The 19,831-nt window shown below is 41.8% G+C and overlaps 1 protein-coding gene across 1 annotated transcript in view; it reads right to left on the reverse strand.

Moving 5' to 3' along the window:
• Window positions 1-226: 226 nt before the first annotated feature.
• mxd4 (MAX dimerization protein 4) overlaps window positions 227-19,831 on the reverse strand; it is a 32,026-nt gene continuing 12,421 nt past the window's right edge. Inside the window, exons 4-6 of the mRNA XM_077570344.1 lie at window positions 9,501-9,615; window positions 8,350-8,512; window positions 227-6,640 (exon numbers count right to left, since the gene is read on the reverse strand). Of these exons, the coding sequence (XP_077426470.1) occupies window positions 6,444-6,640; window positions 8,350-8,512; window positions 9,501-9,615 (475 nt within the window). The 3' untranslated portion in view covers window positions 227-6,443. The remainder of the gene's footprint in view (window positions 6,641-8,349; window positions 8,513-9,500; window positions 9,616-19,831) is intronic.

The following is a 19,831-nucleotide window of genomic DNA, read 5'->3' on the forward strand; positions in this document are numbered from 1 at the left end:
TTTCCTCTTTCATTTTGTTGCTTCCTCCACATACAATAAAGAAAAATGTCATTTTCCAGAAATATTAAGTTATGTGAGGAATAAAATTAAGAAAATAGCAAAATGAATATTAAATGAAGTGCGATTTAAAGGTTGCAATTTTGATGAAAAAGCATATACTAATAATTTTGCACATACATCCCGTTGCTCTCATTTACACCGAGCCAATAATGAAACGGAGGCGCCGTTTTAAGTATAAAACATTTTTAATTATCTTACAATGAGAACGTACACAATACCTTCAAGTGTGTGCTCAAATGTAGCCAGCACCAGGTACTCGTGCACGCACACACACACTCCCACTCGCGCACACACTCACTCATGCATACACGCGCACGCACAACACATTTGATAACATACACGTCTGCTAACAGGAACATATTCACAGGTCTCTGGCACAGAACGCTCCCCCTTACTCGCCGTCTTCTCTTGACCGTCCTTTCATATTCTCGATTCATTCATATTTCACTAAAGGTTACCCGAGTTCAAGCTACGCGGAATTACAAACATTTGATGGTGAGCATGTTCAAAAGTGACTTTTGTATTTGGCAGGAATATTGATTTGACAAGCACCCACGGGAGACCACTCATCATCATCATCATCATCGTCATCATCATCATCATCATCATGGTCACACTGAGTTCAACAGCTCCAACACACCAGCCATCACAATTTGCATTTAAGAGCGGGTACAGTGGATAATCAGTTGCTGATTATTACAGACATAATATCGACTCTACTCTTTTTAAAAATTTAATTATTGTTTAAGAAAATACATTTTTCACAAGGCACGTCAATAAAGGAGGGGGGGGGGGGGGGGTCCCTAACTGTGGACTGCATAAGAACTACAAGGTCAGATGTTCACATTCTATCTACCAAGGGGCCACAATGAAAACAAAAAGTTAAATATTCAATTTGTGGTAACGCAACTAGATTTTTAAATTGATTTTTTTCCCCCAAGAATTAAAGCGTTTTGAGAAATCAGGGGAGGATTTTTTGTATTTTCTGCTACAAAAATGCAAAAATCATTTTACAAGTATAAACTCATAATTTTATAAATGAATAATGACATGAGGTTTTATATCTAACAAGAAAAAGACAATTAAGATTTATTTTAATTGTATAGGGCAAAAAGTATTAATTTGATCACTTTTCATTCACCAAATCATTATAAAATGAAAACGTTTTTGATGATGAAAAAAAGCAAAATATTACAAGAAAAAAATACTTTATACAAAAATGAATTAGTAATTGATAAATAAAAAGACAGACTATTGCAAAAAAGGAATACGTTTAACGAGAAATTTATAATAATTTGGGAGGAAAATAATAATAATAATAATATAACTGCTTCATTATTTTACAAAAAAAAAGTTGTGAATAGTTAATATTTTGAAAAGGTCGTAAATTACAAAACAACATAATTTTTAAACAATTACATTTGTATTTTTCAGAGGGAAGAAAAAAAGCAGTTTTTTAAAACATGATTTCAGTGTCGTACCTTTACAACTACCGTTACTGTCATTTTATTTTTAATTATTCTTATGACTGTAATCGTTTTTTCGCTCTGCTAATTAGAAAAGTCTCATAAAATGCTGACTTTTTTTCCCTCGCAATACTTTTGTAATTATCACAAAGGCCCTAGAATCTAAATTTGTTTGTCCTCACTAATATTTTAATTGAAATCAGCGCAACATATTTAATATTTAATTTTGACATCATTTTAGGACCTTCACTACATTTAAAAAAAATCTTGCGTGTGGCCCAAAAATCTTTGGCAAACAATTGCCACTGAATCCCGTTGGTCTAATCTCACGTGTGCCCCCCCACCTCGCTCGCTTCGTCCTCATCCCAAAAGGGAGGTTCTGTGCAAGAGATCATCATCTTTTATGCCATTAAAATGCTTTTTTTTTAGCAAAGCGTATCGCTGCCACACCCAAAAGAAAAAGGCTCAGTATCACTTCTAAAACCATACGGTAATGACATCAAGTTTTCGTAATTATGCTCTAAGATCATCAGTACAGCGCTAATATTAGCCATTCTACACAGAGGATAAAGAATGTGTCAACACGTGGTTGCAGATCTGTGTTCAATATGTTGCTACTACAACACGGATGCTAATTAGCATTAGCATATAGCTACCGTGGCCTTTAGGCAACAGTAAACTTGTTCAGAAACTCCCCAGATTATCACGAACTTTTCAATGTCGTTACGTGATGCCGAGCCTTTTTAGTGTGTGGCAGCAATCCGCTAGCAAACTTTTTCAACCAACAGACTAAAAAAAAAAGAGCGCTACAAACAGTCATGTTCAAACCCTCGACATGAATGTAAACTGTCAATGACGAAAAGAAAAACAAAAAAGCTTTTTTGTTTCGTTTAAATCTCCATTTTTTTTTTTCTTGACCCTCCTGCAGTGTTTGAAGAGAGTGCAGATAGGAGGTCGTCAAGAGTTGGTCACCATGAAACGCACAAGTCAAAAGAAAAAACAACAAACACCTGCTTGTCTTCCAAAAGAAAAAAAGCGAAAAGAAAGCAACCCTGGCTTGCCCTCACAAAAAGCGCACGATGGTCGTATTGCTGTGTCAGCTCACGAAGAAAAGAAAAGAAAGAAACAAAACACTGTTGTTGGGACGTTGGGGAGACGATCACGCCGCAAAGCTGCCATCGGGTCAATTATTCTTGAAAATCGCTCCTCGCCCAGACAACCAACACAAAAGTCTTTCAAAACAACAACAAAAATCATTTGCACAAAAACACGCTTCAAGCCTGAAAGGTTCCAGCCCCCGGTGGTGACCGTTTTAGTGGGGTGGGGGGGGTGGGGGGACAAGAAGCTGCCGTGGGGCGTTACCAGTGTGGAGGGTGGGGGCGCCAAAGGGGGTGGAGGGAGGGGGGGGGGTGCACAGACCTCTCCTGGCACGCCCCCTGCTGGTTGGAAGTGTTTTTGGTTGATGTTTCGAGTGGATGGGTGAGAGAGAGAGGGGCGGGGGGGGGGACCTGAGTGGGGGATGGGGCTTTGGGGGCGGGGGTCAAGGTGGTTCACCAAGGCACAGAACACAGCAGGAGAGTCTGCCCCCGTACTCCCTTCCACAAGTCTCTCTCGTGACATAGATGCATCGTTCAAAGATGAACATACACGCAGCGGACACGACATTAGGTACACCTGCACAATCGAACGAGACTGCATCCACTAGTTGGCCTTTACCGAAATAAGAACGCTCGGTCTCCAGTGGGTTCATTCGGTATCATGTGGGGGAAACATGAAAGAGTTGGAATAGTACAAAAAAAAAAAAAATTAAAAAAAAAAAATCATCATTTTTCAAGAATAACTTTTTTGGAGAAACAAGTCACATTGTTTTAGAAAAAAATCTAATAGTATAAACAAAATAAATAGTTGCAATATATTGGAAAAAAAAGAATGTTGAAAAAATAATAAATTCTTGAAAAAAAAAATTTTTTGTTAGGGGGGAAAATCTAGTACCGACTAAAGCATTGCAATATTCCAAAAAAAGACAATTCTTAAAGAAAAATAAGAATGATGAAAAAAGGAAAAGAATAGACAGAAACTCGTTTTAAAAAATGGCCCATTTCAAGGCAAAAAAAGTCCCAATTTTACAAGGGAAAAAAATGAGAAAATAAACTGGGGGGGGGGGGGGGGGGTGGCATTGCAAAATGACGATGGAAAAAGACTTATTTTTATAATTTTACAACAGTCTAAAAAAAATCTGGATTTTATGAGGAATTTTTAAAAAATAAAATATTACAACACAGAGTTGAGATATAGTGAGAAAAAGATATCCTTTTCGGAGTAAAAAAATAAAAAATAATAAAAATAAAGACTATTTTGTTAATACCACCTGGGACAGCATTATTATCTCTGTAAAGGCTTTTGTATTGTAATTGTGTATACATTCATACTTAAGTCAGTTTTGCATATTATATATACAAACATCAGTATGTATGTGCACACAAAATATATACATATATACTCACTTTTTTTGACTTTTTTAAAAGAGCACATGTAGGAAAATAGAATACAAAATGTAATGCGAGAAATAGACTACACTGGCGAATATAGTGATTTTTTTTTTGTGTGGGTTTGAGCTATTTTGAGCCTTTTATATATATTTTTTTTGTTAGTTTTTTTTACAAGGCCTAACATAATGGACCTTTTTTCACAAAGATGTCGCCTGAAGTGGCTAACAGAAGCGCCTCCTCCGTCAATAGTGACTGTCGTTTGTAACCTTAAAGGTTAGAAAAGATTATTCATTTAAAAAAAAAAAAGTTGGAAGGGGACAAAACAAAGGTGACAGAGCTGCTGCAGAGAAAAGCTGATTCTGCTGTTTGGTGGTTTGACATTTACCACAAAAAAAAAAAAAAAGTGTGGTGGGGCGCGAGTCTCCCGTGGCGCCTCGTGGTCCCGCCGGAACCATTTGAAACACTCGGAGGAAGCACCCTCCTCCTTCATGCTCTGCTACATCGCTTCGCTACTGAGCAAATAGTTGCGAAAAGGCCATAGTAGTCCATCCACACCATAGGGTGTTATAGTGTAGTGGTCAGTAGTGTGGAGAAGTGGTGAGGCAACCCAACCAAAAATATAAAAAATAAACAATAAAAAAGTGGGGAACGATAAGTAATTCAATTGCTAGCCTTCTCTGCGGCAGCTCTGTGGCTTTTCTGTCTTGTTTTTTTTGGGCTGAATTTGAATACCGCTGCTGGAATTGAGAGGATTAGCCTAGTTTTAGATTAGCATCGCTAGGTTTAGCTTAGCACGAAGACTGAAAATGGCGGGAAGCAGATAGAATGTTAACTTTTTCAGAACACTTTCAATCTGGAGGATATAGTTAGCCTAATAGCATAAGTCATTTTTAACTTATTATCACAAAAACAATCCCCAAAAAATAATACAAATGTGCTTGATAAAAAGAAAAATGTCTGTACAGGTTTCCAGTTCTGTAGGTCGTGGTAACCTGAAAAGGTTGAGTCAGGGCCACTAGACTCATCTTACTTGTGGAATTTTTATTTATTTTTCTCCTTGTTTTTGAGAAAACGAATTAGGTAACGATGCTATTAGGCTAACAATTTGTGTTTCACAGCTGTGTTCAGGATAATAGCAGTGCGTTGTGAAGAAGTTCTTGCAAATCTTTCCCAAAGCGTTTCTTTGATTTTCTGTAAAAGAGTAATAAATTAGATCACTTTTTTGTTTTGATTTGAAATAGAACGTGCGGTGTGTTAGAAGCTAGCACAGTGGGTTCTCAGTTTACAACTGTCCTGTCATTTTGAGGTTCCAAGACAGTATGTGGTCACGTGGCACGCGAAGGCACGGCTAAGTTAGCGTCGCGCTAACTGTTTTTCATTTAATTGATTTTATGGATTAGAAGTATTTTCTATGCAAATATTTTCTGTAATTATGACTTTAACAAAGCGTTAGCATAGGAAATCGATAGCCTTCTTTTGACAGCATGAGACTTTTTTACTGTTTTGTGGTGCTTGCTGTATTATGTTAGTAATTTATTGTTTTTGGTCCACAGCAGTTGCTTTATACTTCATTGTAAGACAAGGACCCTCTGTAGAAGCATTTATAACTTCTTTTTTTTTTAACACACTGCTATTATTCTGAACACAACTGTAGCTTCTGCTATGACTCGGCGTTTTATAAATACAATTTCATTGTACAAATTAAATGGGATTTGATGGAATTTTAGAGTGCTGGTGCACTGTATTTCCCGTCGTTTCATGGTTAAAACCAGGCTAACTGGTTCTCCTTCACCTCTCCGGCGCTAAACCAAAATGTTTCCTGATTCTGGCGTGGGAGCACTATCGATCTTCCCTTCACACTCAAGTGTCTGACTATTGCTTGTACTGTGTGGTGACATGAGGTCCAAGTTGTGTGGAGACTGCGGAAACCAACGGAGTTGATTTGCATATTTTAAGGCCTTTGTCTGCGTGTTGTTGCCATGTGGAGATGACACACAGCTTTTTTGTTGTGTTATCGTCTGACGCGCACGTACAGACGGACACACGCACGCTCCCAAATCCTGATTAACAAGTTAAAGCTATCCATCTCACTGCAAAGATCACCGCTCACTGCTTTCTCTGTGAGCCTGCAGTTACACTGGATAAGGGGGCGGGTTGGCTGGCTGAATGACTTGGTTGTGGTTGGATGTGGTTGACTTGGTTCGGATTTTTTTGGGATTGGTTGATTGATCAGTTGGATAGGTTGGTTGTTTTGAGTTTTGGTTGGGTGACGTGAGGTGAGGTGAGGGAGGGAGGGAGAGCTGTGGTGGCATTCACGGGGTGCCTTTTTGGACTGCTCTCACGCGGGTGGCGGATACACACAGTCAAGGTGATGGTGGTCTGGAGGTGAGGTGAGGTCGAAGGAGCTGGATCGTCTGGCCACGGGAGTCTAGCAGTGGTGTGGCTGCAGTCTGTGGGAATGTGGGGCCGTGTAGCTGGTGTCGCTGGAGCTGCTCTGGAGGCTGTAGTGGTCCTCCTCCTCCTCCTCCTCCTCTTCATCCTCCACCTCCTCTTCCTCGGGGTCGCTGATGCTCCCCACGCTGTCGACCTCGACAGGGGTGAACTCCATACCCTCGATGTCCACCTCTGCACACAAAAACAAAAACAAATAGAGCAAACTCTTTCATTACATCTTTGGACGACTTGTGGATTACTCGTCTTATAAATATAACCCATAAAAATGGCATACACATTATTTGATTTTGTGGCTAAACTAAGCTCCTCAGTCAAGATGTAATACTTCCTTGACACCAATTACTATTTTCTTATTAGCCATGGCTTTGGCACCATCTTGTGGCATCTTAGGGCATTACAGAAACAGCTAAAAAAGATGCGAATGGGTGGATTTTTCAGCAAAATGCTGATGGATCTGTAAACAGTATAGCTATAGTAATGATCCAATCATGCAAATTAAGTCAGAATTTTAGGCTTGTCACATAAAATGGTGATATGCCAAGGTGGGACTGACCTGCAAAAGGTCAGTAAGGAATTCCTCACAGGGAGGAGTTTAAGCCAGAAAGTCCGATTTTTGGGGGATTTTTTTTGGGGGGGGGGGGGGGATCACCTGAGGACAAGGTCGAGGCTAATTACCATGTGGCTTTCCACTTAGATGGCTGTGTGGTCCACAGGTCAGAAACTAGGCAGAGGAATGCAACTAAGGTGTTGGAACAAACAGATATGGTGTCAACATGTGTGTCAGCCACCTGTAGGTCATGACTGAGTGGAAGAGCACATGGAGGTCAGGCTCGGACCACCACCGTTGAGTTGGATTTACAACTGAACCAACAGCGATCTCAAAGGCTTGTACAAATGTTGTGAGCTATTAAATTGTCTATACATTGCAGATATTGTTGGTTTCGTTCCCAACTGCATTTACGGACAGTAATCGTCACAAGGAAAGTCACTGTTGCTGTTTTTGTTTATCATCACAATTACAATTACAAAAAGTTGGGTCAAATGAATAACCCACAAAACAACTCATATAATTGGCTTGCTTTGTGGGTTATTCATTTAATTTGACCCAGCTTTTGGGGTTTAATAACTCAAAAAGTTGGGTCAGTATATTTTTGACCCAATTCAATTGGGTTATTCAATTAATACAAAAAGTTGAGTCAAATGAATAACCCACAAAACAACCCAGGCAATTGGCTCAATTCTTTTTTAACCCAACTGAATCGAGTTTTGCAATTAACCCCAAAACTTGGGTCAAGTTAATAACCCACAAAACAATCCAGAAAATAGGGTCGGTTCATTTTTGACCCAATTCAATCAGGTTATTCAATTAACCCCAAAAAATTGGGTCAAACGAATAACCCACAAAGCAACCCGATTTTTTGCATTGTTTTGTGGGTTATTAATTTAAGTTAACGCAGCTTTTTGGGTTAGATAACTCAAAAGTTGGGTCTATCCATTCTTGACCCAATTTGGGTCTTCTTTTTTTTTACCCAAATGTTTTCTGGTTTCCAATTCAGGGCGTACCCCGCCTCCTGCCCGAAGACAGGTGGGATAGGCTCCAGCATGCTTGCGACCCTCGTGAGGATAAGCGATTCAGAAAATGGATGTGTGTCGTCACTGATCTGTATTAATGATTTTCTGTCTAAGTACCCTTTGATTGACTCGCACCCAAGTCCAGTGTCTAGTAGAAAATAGATGGAGGTTTCTCATTATGTGCTGCTACTGTAAAACTGGAATTTCCCGGAACTGACCAGTTTTATTCTACATGCCATTCAGCAGTGCAACGGTCCGATATCTCCACTGATTGAAGCATGGCGTTAATGCATCCTACGTCCTCGTACCTTGCTCAGAGTCGGTGGAGATGGTGGAGCCCATGCTGTCAGTGCGGATACGCTCCACAGATCCGGACACCGAGAGTTGCTCGAGGCGGCGTTTGAGGTAGCGGTGCTCTCTCTGCAGCTGCTCCTTCATGTTTAAAGCCTTCCTGTCCTGCTCTTCCAGCTTCTGCAAACATACACACACACACACAAAGGCCACTAAATCAATAGATGTTGCGTCCAAGCCAAACATAAATTTGCATCAGAAATGCAAGCAAAAATTTCATGGGGATCGTTTACTCATTTCATGCATGTGATGTTGAAAGAAAGTTAGCGACAACACAACAGATACTAGTTTCATACAAAAAGGTTGTTGCCAGGCGAGTTTTCAATCAATCACTCAATCCACAAAGCAAACTTTCAGTTTAAGATAGTCACCCGTAATGTGAGAAACAGTCATACTATTTTTGTAACAACTATTCAAAACTTAACCAAAACCGAAACTTTATCAAACCAGGCTGTTACAAAATAATGTATTCAACAAGTGCATTTCAACATTGAAGAAGGAAGTGGCCAAATGACCAAGCATACAAAAATATAAATACACTATGCTTTGCCTCAGCGTATTTGAATGTTGTTGCTTTTTGGGTGGTGGATTCAAGAGAAGTTTCACACTGAAAAGGTTCTTTTCAGGTCAGGCGACTTGACGACAATAATCCGCGTGTAATGTTTACACAAGCGACAGCATGCACAATAAACAGGAAATGAAGGGTTAAAACTGGATTTTCCACCGACCGCATAGCGCTGCCGCTTCTGCTGCGGGCAAACAGAACAAACGTTTTCACTTCAGCTTTCCTTTTGAACAGACATCTGAAGATTTGACTGGAACTCCTCAGTTTGAAGTCTTACTACCTTGACTTAAATTCCAACTGAAGAAAAACAAGCTCAAAGCAACACGCTTCACCGTAGGCGTGGTGTTCGTCTTGTGTACATATCTTTTTTGGAAGAGTGTCCAAAAGTGAATCTGTCATATAATCAGACCGTAAGACATTTCTGCAAAAACAACATGGCACATCCCTAGACGACTGCCATACCGACGATATTAGAGGGGAATTAAGGGGCGTGAACCCAACCCAGTCTTTGCATTTAGTTTGTTACGGGTCCTTTTTGAATACCTTGATGTGCATCTTGGCCCTTTTCAGCAAGCTCAGCGTGGTGTGTCTGGTACTGTCTGGACCCAACGGCACCAGCTTCTTCAGCTGCTCCAAGTACAGCCGTAGTTTGGCGCGTCTGCAAGCACACAAAAAGTAGTAAATTGTGAGACGCTGTGACCTTGAAGGGCCTTTGCTAAGGCTTCTGTTCCAAGACTCACTGTTTTTGTCTTGGGGTGGGGGGGGGGGGGGGGACAGAGCAAAACAGACTGGTTACTACACGATCAGGAATGATTCCCTGCGGATTTGCATGCTTGTCCTTAAAACACATGAACTTGCACCTGCGCTTCTCGACTTATTAAAGTGTGTTTTTACGCCGACCTATGTTAGGCTTTCTTTGGTCAGAATCAGTTGATGGCTTTGTAAACCTGACCGATTTACACCCCAATCCCCAAAATGTGTCATAACAATCTATGGAACTCTCTTTTCTCTTATTGGTCAGCAGCAGTTGTAAGGTTTGGCGTAAAGTAAGTCAACAGGATGATCTGTTTACACATAATTCACCATTCAGGTTAGGTTATTTATGTTCATTTGTCAGATGCATGACTGGGGATGAGGGGCTGCCTTGCTGAAGAGCTACAGGCTCAAGCTGGCCACCCAGTAGTAGTCTCCTGGCGAGTCTGCATGCAGAAACCTGGAGCAAATGTCATTATGGACCAAAATGGCAGCCATGGGAAGTTCCCCATCTTACTGGCTGAACCAGAGAGACAAACCTTACGTTCCAGCCGAGTCTCCCCTTGCCAAGCTAACGTCTCTGAAGCCGCAAGCAAACATGTCTGTAAGATGCACATGTGCAGGTTTAATTCCATGATAGTGGCGAAAAAAGCAACGGCACACGGACAGACTCCGCTTTGTTTGGATATTCTGTATTATCCAAAGGGCTGCTTTTATTCACCCCAAAAATATCAGCGGATTACCTCCCTGTCTGTCCTTGGTCCATTCAATTTTGTTCATGAGGGCCTTTCAATCCTCCATTAGCCAAGCTTGTCCATGAACCATTTCTTTGTTCCGAGCAAACCTTCCCCCATAGTGCCTCGTTCCTTTGGCTAACTCCATCTGAACGGTAAACAAACCCCAACAATGGAAGGTCTCCACTGACCAGTGCTGCGACTACAATAAACCTAATCAGGGAGATGAAGCTCTGTAAGAGGGACAGGATTTGGACGAGCGCTCACTCTTCAGACAAACACGGCCTTTTTTTCCCCTGTTTCGTCTTCAGGAAGGGCGTTGCCAGTGCCTTGTACACAAATAAGACCTTCTCAGAAGCTCATTTTGAGGTCAGCCAAAGACCTAATACTCACGTCTTAAGTCCAATCCAATTAAACAATAAAAAAGAAAACTTGCTAAAAGTCTTTTAAACCGTCTTTACCTCTCTACAGGTGCATTTTGCACTCCCTAGAAAGGGCGTGTGAAAGTTCTCTAGTTCTTTTATTTCTTTTTTCTCCCAAGGGGCAGTCGCAATCCCCCTTCATCCGCAGACTCCCCCCACCCCCCACCCACCCTTTGGTCCACCCTGCCAACAGCAACACACCCTGGTCCCATCGGAAAACAAGTGTCTTCAGAGGACATGGGCGGGGGCTCCACCTCCAACCTGCCCCAGTCACAGCCACATGAAGCACTTGGACCTTGGCCAGGGGAAGCAGGCAGGAAAGAGCTGGGGGTCTGCAGCACGGAGGAGGGAGCTGGGGGTTATTGGTGTTTTTCTGGAAGGGAGCGGGGTCCGAGCGAGTGGATGACTTTCTCTCCGTTTTGAAAAAAGGGCTCTTTGAGCGCAGTGTGCTCAGCTGCAGCAGGCAGCGCTCCATACACATCATCCAAAGGGTAACTTGAGCCAATGGGCAAGATTCTTGCACCCCACTTCCCCCTTCTGCCTCTTGTAATGAAAAACAAAAACAAGGCGTTGCCTCGTAGACTCTGCCTGACTACCCGCTTCTCCCTCCTAAGAAAATTTGCATCTTTTGATGATTTACTCACAACACCTAGCCTGTATACCAACCACATAATTTAGCTGGCATGTAACAACTGGAAAGGTATACAGATGCACTCCTTCCATTATTTTTAACCACAGATGTGCAATTGGCTGCTACATTTCTTTGATCCACTACAGGATGAACATTTTTTTTTAATGGGATGGGAGGATCTCTTCTCTTCTTTGGAACAGCTGTTTTCATGTTAGAAAACAGATTAATGCTGTGATGGCGGAGGTCAGCATGGAACTAGAAATTATGTTGACTTTTAGTATGGAATCAATAGCGCCTCTACTGGTTGCAGCAGTGGTGTGCACGGAGGGCCTTCAAAACCTTCTCTGCTGGTCTAAAAATGATTTACAATTTATTTCCAACCGTTTTTGTCTTGATTTCATAGCATGTGTCTTAGTTGCGTAACTTCCAGAAGTTTCCAGTAGTTTGTGTATGTATGGTTTTTTTTGTCCAATCAGATAGCACCTTCTGTTGCTAGGTCAATGTAAACTTCCCATGGCCTTCAGACTCAGGATTGCTGATGCCAAACAGACACAATTGAAATGTCACTTTTTCTTTCTCTTTTTCTTTTTCTTTCTTTCTTCCTTCCTTCAACCAATCAGATTTCAATTTCAATAAACAGAGCAAGCCAGCATTTTTCCATTCTCTGATTGGTTTAGAGCTACTGGAGTGGGATTCCTGTATGTGAAGCCGACGACTGAGAAAGGGACATCGATGAAAATTCATGTTCAAGGCCGACTTCTTGAAAAACTGGACATTGTGAGGTAGCGGTAGTTATAGTAGTTAGTCTTGTAGCAGGCTGGCAGAGATGGGAAATCCAGGCCCAGAAAGTAAAAACCCTGCAACAGTTTGGCTTTAGCTACCGCTGCTTGTACTCAACCGGCAGGTAAACGAGGTCATTACGACGAGAAGCACCTGGCAGGGTTTTTACGTTCTTGAACCAGTTTTTTCCATCTCTGGTAAAGGGTTTATTCGCCACTTCCACAGCGGCATTAAGTAGCTAGCTCAAATCACACCGACATTGCTAGCAAAAGAGGATGGAGTTTGTCTATAGTTAATAAACACCTCTGGTGAGCACGATGTAAAGTTTTTAGGTTTCTGTCATGTTACTAGATAAAGAGTCAGATGTTGTAATGGAAGATAAACAGTTGAACTGTTTTGGTCACAAGTCTAATGTTGCACAATGTAAACCCCTTCTTCAAGACAACAATGAACTCATTTATATTAAAATGCCTAATTGCAGCGATGAAATGACAGCCTGACAAGACAGGGTTGACAAGCCCATTTGGGTTTGAATTTGTTGACCCTCCGCAAACAGTTGTAGAATAATTAGTCATACTAAGCCCCACTATGGGTGACGGTGTTTCACTCTTGGCTCGGGTACTGGAAGAACATAGACTCGGTCCATTTCACATTGCTGCTTCCCTTGGTACTGTTGAGGTGTGACACATCTCTCCACAATGGATGTCTATGCGGTTGCCGTTACAGACGTGTGCTTTTATCTCGCCTGTGTGATTATAAAAGGAGTAAACATTGAAGTATGCCCCAAGGGAGCCATCTTCTTCTCAACAATCTCGGGCTCATTCATTGCTGTTCTGCAGCTTTAAATAATATCACACGATCCTCATCAGCAGATCTGGCCAAGCCGTCATGGTAATATGATTGCTCCCTCTAAAAAAAGAGACTGCAAAATCGACCAACAACAACAGTCTGAATGCTCATTCATAACGGAGAATGAACTTGAACTAGGGTTGAACTAGTTAGGGGAAAGGTTTAGGGTTTTACACTTTTTAACCTTCACATTTGACTTAACTTGTACTTTTTATCCCTGTAAAACAAACAACTAGTTACACTGGAGTCCAACTATTAGATGGCGTACCTTAGTGGTGTAGATTGTGCCTTAAGGCGCCAAGTAAATGTTTATCAAAGATGTCTTAAATAACATCCAAATAGTAGCTTTAAGCCTCACGTTGCACTCTTGTTTTAATATTGACATTCTGCATCCAGACTTGCAACAAGTCCGGGCAAGACCTCCCTCAAGCACTACATGTTTTGTTTGCTGCGTTATTGTGACTGTGTCGAAGAAAAGCTCGCAATGTTGTCTGATGCGTATCTCTCAGACGGGACCTGGTCAAAGCCGTCCCTGACAACTTCACCAAAGCACGCGCTTGCTAATGCTAATGCTAATGCTAATGCCCACTGAAGAGTCCACAGCTCATTTGAAGGGGACGTGACTCTGCCTCGCAATCCCCCCCCGCCTCACTCACTTTTGTTATTCCCAAGTCAAGCCCTGGTCACGCTATGTTTATCAGATGGCCCCAAACAGCCGTGCAAAGTGTGGCACCGCAATGTTGTGTACACGAAGGGGAGCGGACAGATTGCACCGTCTGGTATGCATGGTTGTGAATCACATCACATTTTTCAATTTGTCTGGCTTCAAAAGTGGATGCTCTTTGATTTTGAACTCATAAATACTGTCACAGACAGAAGGGTGTTTACAAGAGCCTAAAGAAAATGGATAAGAACTGTGCTTTTTGGTCATTTGTTGACTTGAATGAACACAGCATTTGAAAATGACTCCCAGTGTGGAAGTTTTTGAAAATGATAGCCTTACAGTCTCGGTCTAAATCCTCCGTGTCCATCGCTTAATTGCAAAACTACTGGTCTGGGATTCATATTACAGCATTTGCAGTTGTTTTTGAAAATCTTCAAAACTTGTTCAAAAACCAAGATAACAAAATACGAACACTATTGAAATGAACTTTGACAACTGTGCTAGAACATTGCTTCAACTGCAAAGCAAAAAAAAATCAAGACAGTTTTGGCTTAAGTGTGCAATTGAATTTGACGGGGAGTCACGTCTGCAGCAAAGCAACCACCTGACTGCTCTCACGTGCGTCGTACCACGGGATGATTTGTGTCTGATCTCTGGCCTTCCTCATCCCCCCCCCTCCCCTCCTCCCTCCATGAAAGGCTTGAGTGCTAAAACAAAGCCAAAACAGCGGAAAAGGAACTTTAAAAAAAAAAAAAAAACTGCTGAAACTGGAGCAATCTATTTAAACTGCTGACTTACGCTCCAAGGTTACGCGGGTACGGATCGGCCCGTTCTCACAGATTCGCTCGGGTCTTGGTCGGCGAACAACAAAGGCTATTTTAAGTCAACGGCAACGGCTGCGTTTGAGTGAGCTGTAGCAGAGACGTGAACATGACCAGTTTGACATAGTCGTGGAGACAACAACTCTTTGGAGCGGGGACTTACGAGTGCACAAAGGGGGGGGGGGGGGCGCAGGTTATGAGAAGGACAGCCAGTGCAAACAACAGACCCTCAACCCTCACTCGCTCGCTCGCTGGGCTGCTTAATGAGGCTGCTGCGGCCCAGCAAATTCCTCAGCTCATATGCACAGGAATGAGTGGCTTGACTGGCATACGGCCAATCCTGCTAAATGAAGGTCAACAGTCATCAGAACCCCCCATTTCAGTGTTTCCTCACACCGCTCGCGGCTGCGGAGAAAAGAAAATTCCAGGCCTCTGGGGTTCGATCCCACAAAATAACATTTTAGGATGAGGGTCATGTTGGCAGCTGTAAAAGCATGTGAAGTTTACACCGTCCTACCACAAGATGCCAGTTTAGTTCAGCTCACCGTGTTATGTTTAGGAACCTTAATCGAATGAAGGAAGAATAAACTACACATGAACCGTGTAACTTTATAGCAGTGTGACGCAGTCGAACCCGACAATGTATTCAACAAAGACAAACATGACATAGTATACTAAGTGAAGGAACGTTTATTGTTCTTCCTGAAGTGTTGTATCTCGTATATCGCATATCGTAATTGTATTGTGTGATAGTTCAGTGTTGGCAAATCATCAAATGCGTTGTGTCCTTCCATCGATAACTCGGGTTGGGTATCGGTTGGGTTTGACCTACTCTACTTTTTAAACGGTTTCAGTGCTTAAACGGTTTTGAAATCGGTACCTAAAAAAATACAAAACCGCACATGCTTTGTGAAAAACAATCTTCTTTTATTTACATGGTTAAAATTTTACAATATTATGAATAAAGGTGAAAGAAGTCACTGTGGTAACTTAGCCAGAATTTATTGTTTTTATTATCAAAATAGTTGAGAAAAATACACCTCACTCTTCAGGCTACTATAAGTAGCTTATTCTGATTAACAGCCCACGACAGTAATTTAACTTTCTTCACACTTTACCTCGTGGCAGCCCAAAAAATAGGGCGGGTTTTGTGTGCGTGCCTTATTATTGTTATTTGTTATATACAGTATGTAAAAGGTATTTTTCCCCAAGAAAAAAGTTTCACTTTAAAAACCTCACTTGCTGAACATTCAAATAAAGTGCTGAGCTGTGTCAATGACACGGAATTTTAGAGGTATAAATAGTTACAAAGTATGGCATATTTGAGTGAACTTTGAGTATCTCAAGGCCGGGCCGAGTGCCCTCTTTTTCAAAAATCAAAATATGGTCAGCCTAGATAATACACCACTTAAATTGGTATCAAAACACACTATACTAGAAATAAATGGATGTACTGAGCAAAATTGTTCCACTTCATTTAAAATTTTCATTTTTCGACATATCAAGGGGAGTGAAAACACTTCTCCCACTATACTGCCCCCTACTGGTTTGACACAAAGACATATTGTAATGATAATAATACAAGGGTCTGGCTTCCGTTCCTAGAATAACAACATAAACCAAATTTGTACATAATTCAGAACAAGGTGTCATCTATCACAAACATCTGCTAACAGTTTTAAAGTCCTAATTTCAGTAATGATTTGAATGAAAAACATTTCTAGCTCATAAATATAAAGTAGAGCAGTGACTCAGCCTGAACTTCTTTTTGCTGTGTGGCAACATACGCTCGCGTTGGGCCGTAAACTTCACCCTAACTGCGTTTTGAATTGAAACTGAACTTCATAGACTGACAGCTTGATGTATAGCATCATGTGCTGATGTTTTACCAAAGCTGAACCGTGGGAAAGAAAATGTAATACTTTGTCCTTGAGGCTTTCTTCCTACCATGTTATTTATCTTACAATGGTACAAAAATGTTGTTTTTGGCTTCCAAACATGAAAAGACCCCCCCCCCCCCGCCCACACACACACACACACACAAACTCTACATCTGGTGGGCTATTTGGCAGCGAAAGTGAAGCACTTCGCGTGAGTGTGGATCACCACGGTGCAACTGGTGCAATTTGGGATTGCCACTGTAGTGGTTCCACATCTGGCTGGCAGCTTCCCGGTGCACACATCTGCACATATGGGTGGAGGAGGGCTTGGGGTGGTGAAGGAACCCACCCGGGGGCCAAGTCGTCGTACAAACACATATACAGTGGTTCTTTCAGCAGCTCCTCATCAGTCTCCCTGTCACCCTACAGCCCAGCCCTCAATGTGTTTACATTTAACTCACATCACATGTGGTGTCTGTGAAAACAAGCGCGGACGTTAAAGTGGCCGTGCATCGCACAAGCACGCTAGAGGTGCGGGCGTGAGAGGCCTCTCTCGCCCTGATACGAAATGTCAGTCACACGGGGACAAGACGTGTTTGTTTTCCGTCAGCCACAATCCCCGCACGTCTCCGAGACCGGCGACAACTGCGAGGCGAGACAGACGTATACGCGTCCCTCATAAACACGATCCCCTGACGGCAGCAACGTGACGCTGCCGCTCACATGACTGTGCGCTGACACGCAAGCGGCGTTACTTAACTCAGCACTCGAAACTTGGCGATGAAACAACAGGAAGACGAAGGGTGCTAGTATTTCAAAAGGAGCGTTTCTATTGTCGGGTGGTTGGGAATGCCATGTGAGCGCAACTCATTTGACTTTTTTTTTTTTTCTCATACAATCCCTGTGTGAAGACAGATCATTACAAAATCCCTTCCTCCGCACAGGCTGCTTACACTGGTCTTAACAGGAAAACAGATGTCAAATAGAAGTTTTAAGAGGAGCGCGTGCAAGAAAAAAGCACAACAGAAAGAAATGAGAGGAGGACGCTAAAGAAACTCGGAATCATTTCAGCACAATGTCAAATGACAGACTTGGACAGTAATTGCCTTCCGCTGTGAGCTCACAGGAGTTGCACATGTTGGGACGGACTAGCATGGACAAGTTCCGAGAGCGCCATAAACACATTCCCCTGACATGGGCGAGCTCTGCTTTTCTAATGAAGCCCTGTCAATGATTAGCACGCAGGAATCCTGTGGCATGACAGAAGAGCTCAGCATTGATGTTTACTGTATAACACGGGATTAGGAATAGTGGGGTGAGCGCCAAACAACCAAGTGGAGGAATGGAACAAACTTGTAAGGTAAAGCGAAAGGCAAATAAACATATGCAGGACAACCAGTGAAGTGGAATGCACGGAAGTTGTACAATTGTACATTTTTCAGGAATAATATGCTTCTTAACTCATTCACTCCCAGCCATTATCACTGAAGCAACCCCCTTCGCTCCCGGCTGTTTTACTGGATTTTGACTGATTTTGCAAGGCCCACACAATATTGTGTAAAAACATCAAACCTTTCAAAAGAAAGATTAATCTCTTCTTTCATCAGGAAAAAAAATGATATTTTTATCTGTTTCCGTTTTGCAGCAATTAAAATTAGAATATAGCTAAGTTTCATCATTATTCACAAACCTGTTTAAAACAGTGAGGAAAATAGCTTTTAGCAACATGGCCCTGGTTGATCTCTTATACTCTGCTGCCACCTGCTGGCCGTTTTTTGTAATAACTAAAATTGCTTTAAGCGACCTCTTCAGGCCAGAGGCTGCATTAAAGCCTTCTGTATGCTCTAGCATTTAAAAAAATAAGATAACCATGGCAATATTTAAAATACAACGTTTTTTATACGTTTTTGGGAGCAAATGAGTTAAAATAAAGTTTAAAGTTCATTATGAAACATCAGTTCAGTGAGCATTAGGGGTGTTTATCGAATCAATAAAAGGCAATTTTATACGTATCGCGATACGTGGGGAGCAATATAATTCGAACGACGGTTCAATTTTAAAGTGGATTGATTCGGGGGTTGGGGATTACGATTCAATTTAATATGGTATGGCTCAGTTTGAGAGGGTATAATGCATTTTTCTTGTTATTATACATACATATTAATGAACTTTTCAGTACTGTGAATATGGCCTTCAAAGATATATACTGTATCTCTCCAATAAAAGACGATTCCATACGTATCTCAATACATTTCAAAGTGGAACGAATCGATTTGGGTCAGTTTGATGCACTCAAATCATTTACATCAAAAGCGATTTTACGATTTAAATTGTCTTTTTGTCACGCCTTGTGAGTATCAAAAGATTAAGTCAGAGTTTGGCCTTTTTCTATGGCTTTTTGAGATTCCTTGGCCTAGAGTATTGCAATAAAAATGGAATGTCATTCATGATTAGACCTCTACTGAGTGAGCGTCAAAGCATTTATTCTGGCTTTTCCTGTCTTGTTGGTGGACTATCATCATGCATTAAGTCAGGCAAGATTTCAGAAATTCTGGCAAGACCTCAGCATGCCTCATTAGTCTCTTGTGTTTCATTTTTCTTTTGCTTTTTGTGAGAACAAAAAAGACAAATAAGCCTCATTAAGAAAATGAAGAGGGATCATGGGAAGTTAGAACTGGAAACATGTTTTGTTGTCATTTTTTAACACAAAATACAGTAGCTACAAACAAATCGGATATGGACAAGTGATTGTGTTCGACCTCGGATATTCTATTTTAAAACTAAACGACCACAAATGTTATGTGGCCGTGGAGTATTGTAGTAACTGTGAGTTTGGTGACCTCCCATGTGCACAAACGCTCCCTGCTGCAAAAGGCCCCTCTTACTTAACACTGCATTGTAGCATATGTGTGTATACTCTGCTGACCTGAATTTCAAGCTGGCTGCTCCACACACAGCAGCCACGTCCCTCCCTTAGGCAACGCTCAAGAATGTCTCAGCCTCCGCCTGCATCCAAAGCAGCCAGCTTGCTTTTTCCTCCCCGCTGTTAACCTCATGTGTTCTTTCATTGTTTTCCTGGCACTTGAACGCACCCCTATGCAAAGCTTGCACATTATTAAAGTGAAAACCACACTTTAACCCCACCCCCCATTTACGAGCATCAGCTGTCTTGTTACCCCGCACAGGAACATGACGTTCCCCGCCATGCAGCGATGACACCTGAGAGGCAGCGGGAGCGTATCGCTGAAATGTGCGCAGCTCTCCAAGTGCACAGGAGGACACGCAAGCAAGGTAAACACGCCACAGGCCAGAGATAGCATACGGGCCAACCCTCTCTGCG

Source organism: Vanacampus margaritifer, chromosome 7, assembly GCF_051991255.1.
Source record: "Vanacampus margaritifer isolate UIUO_Vmar chromosome 7, RoL_Vmar_1.0, whole genome shotgun sequence".
NCBI lineage: Eukaryota > Metazoa > Chordata > Actinopteri > Syngnathiformes > Syngnathidae > Vanacampus > Vanacampus margaritifer.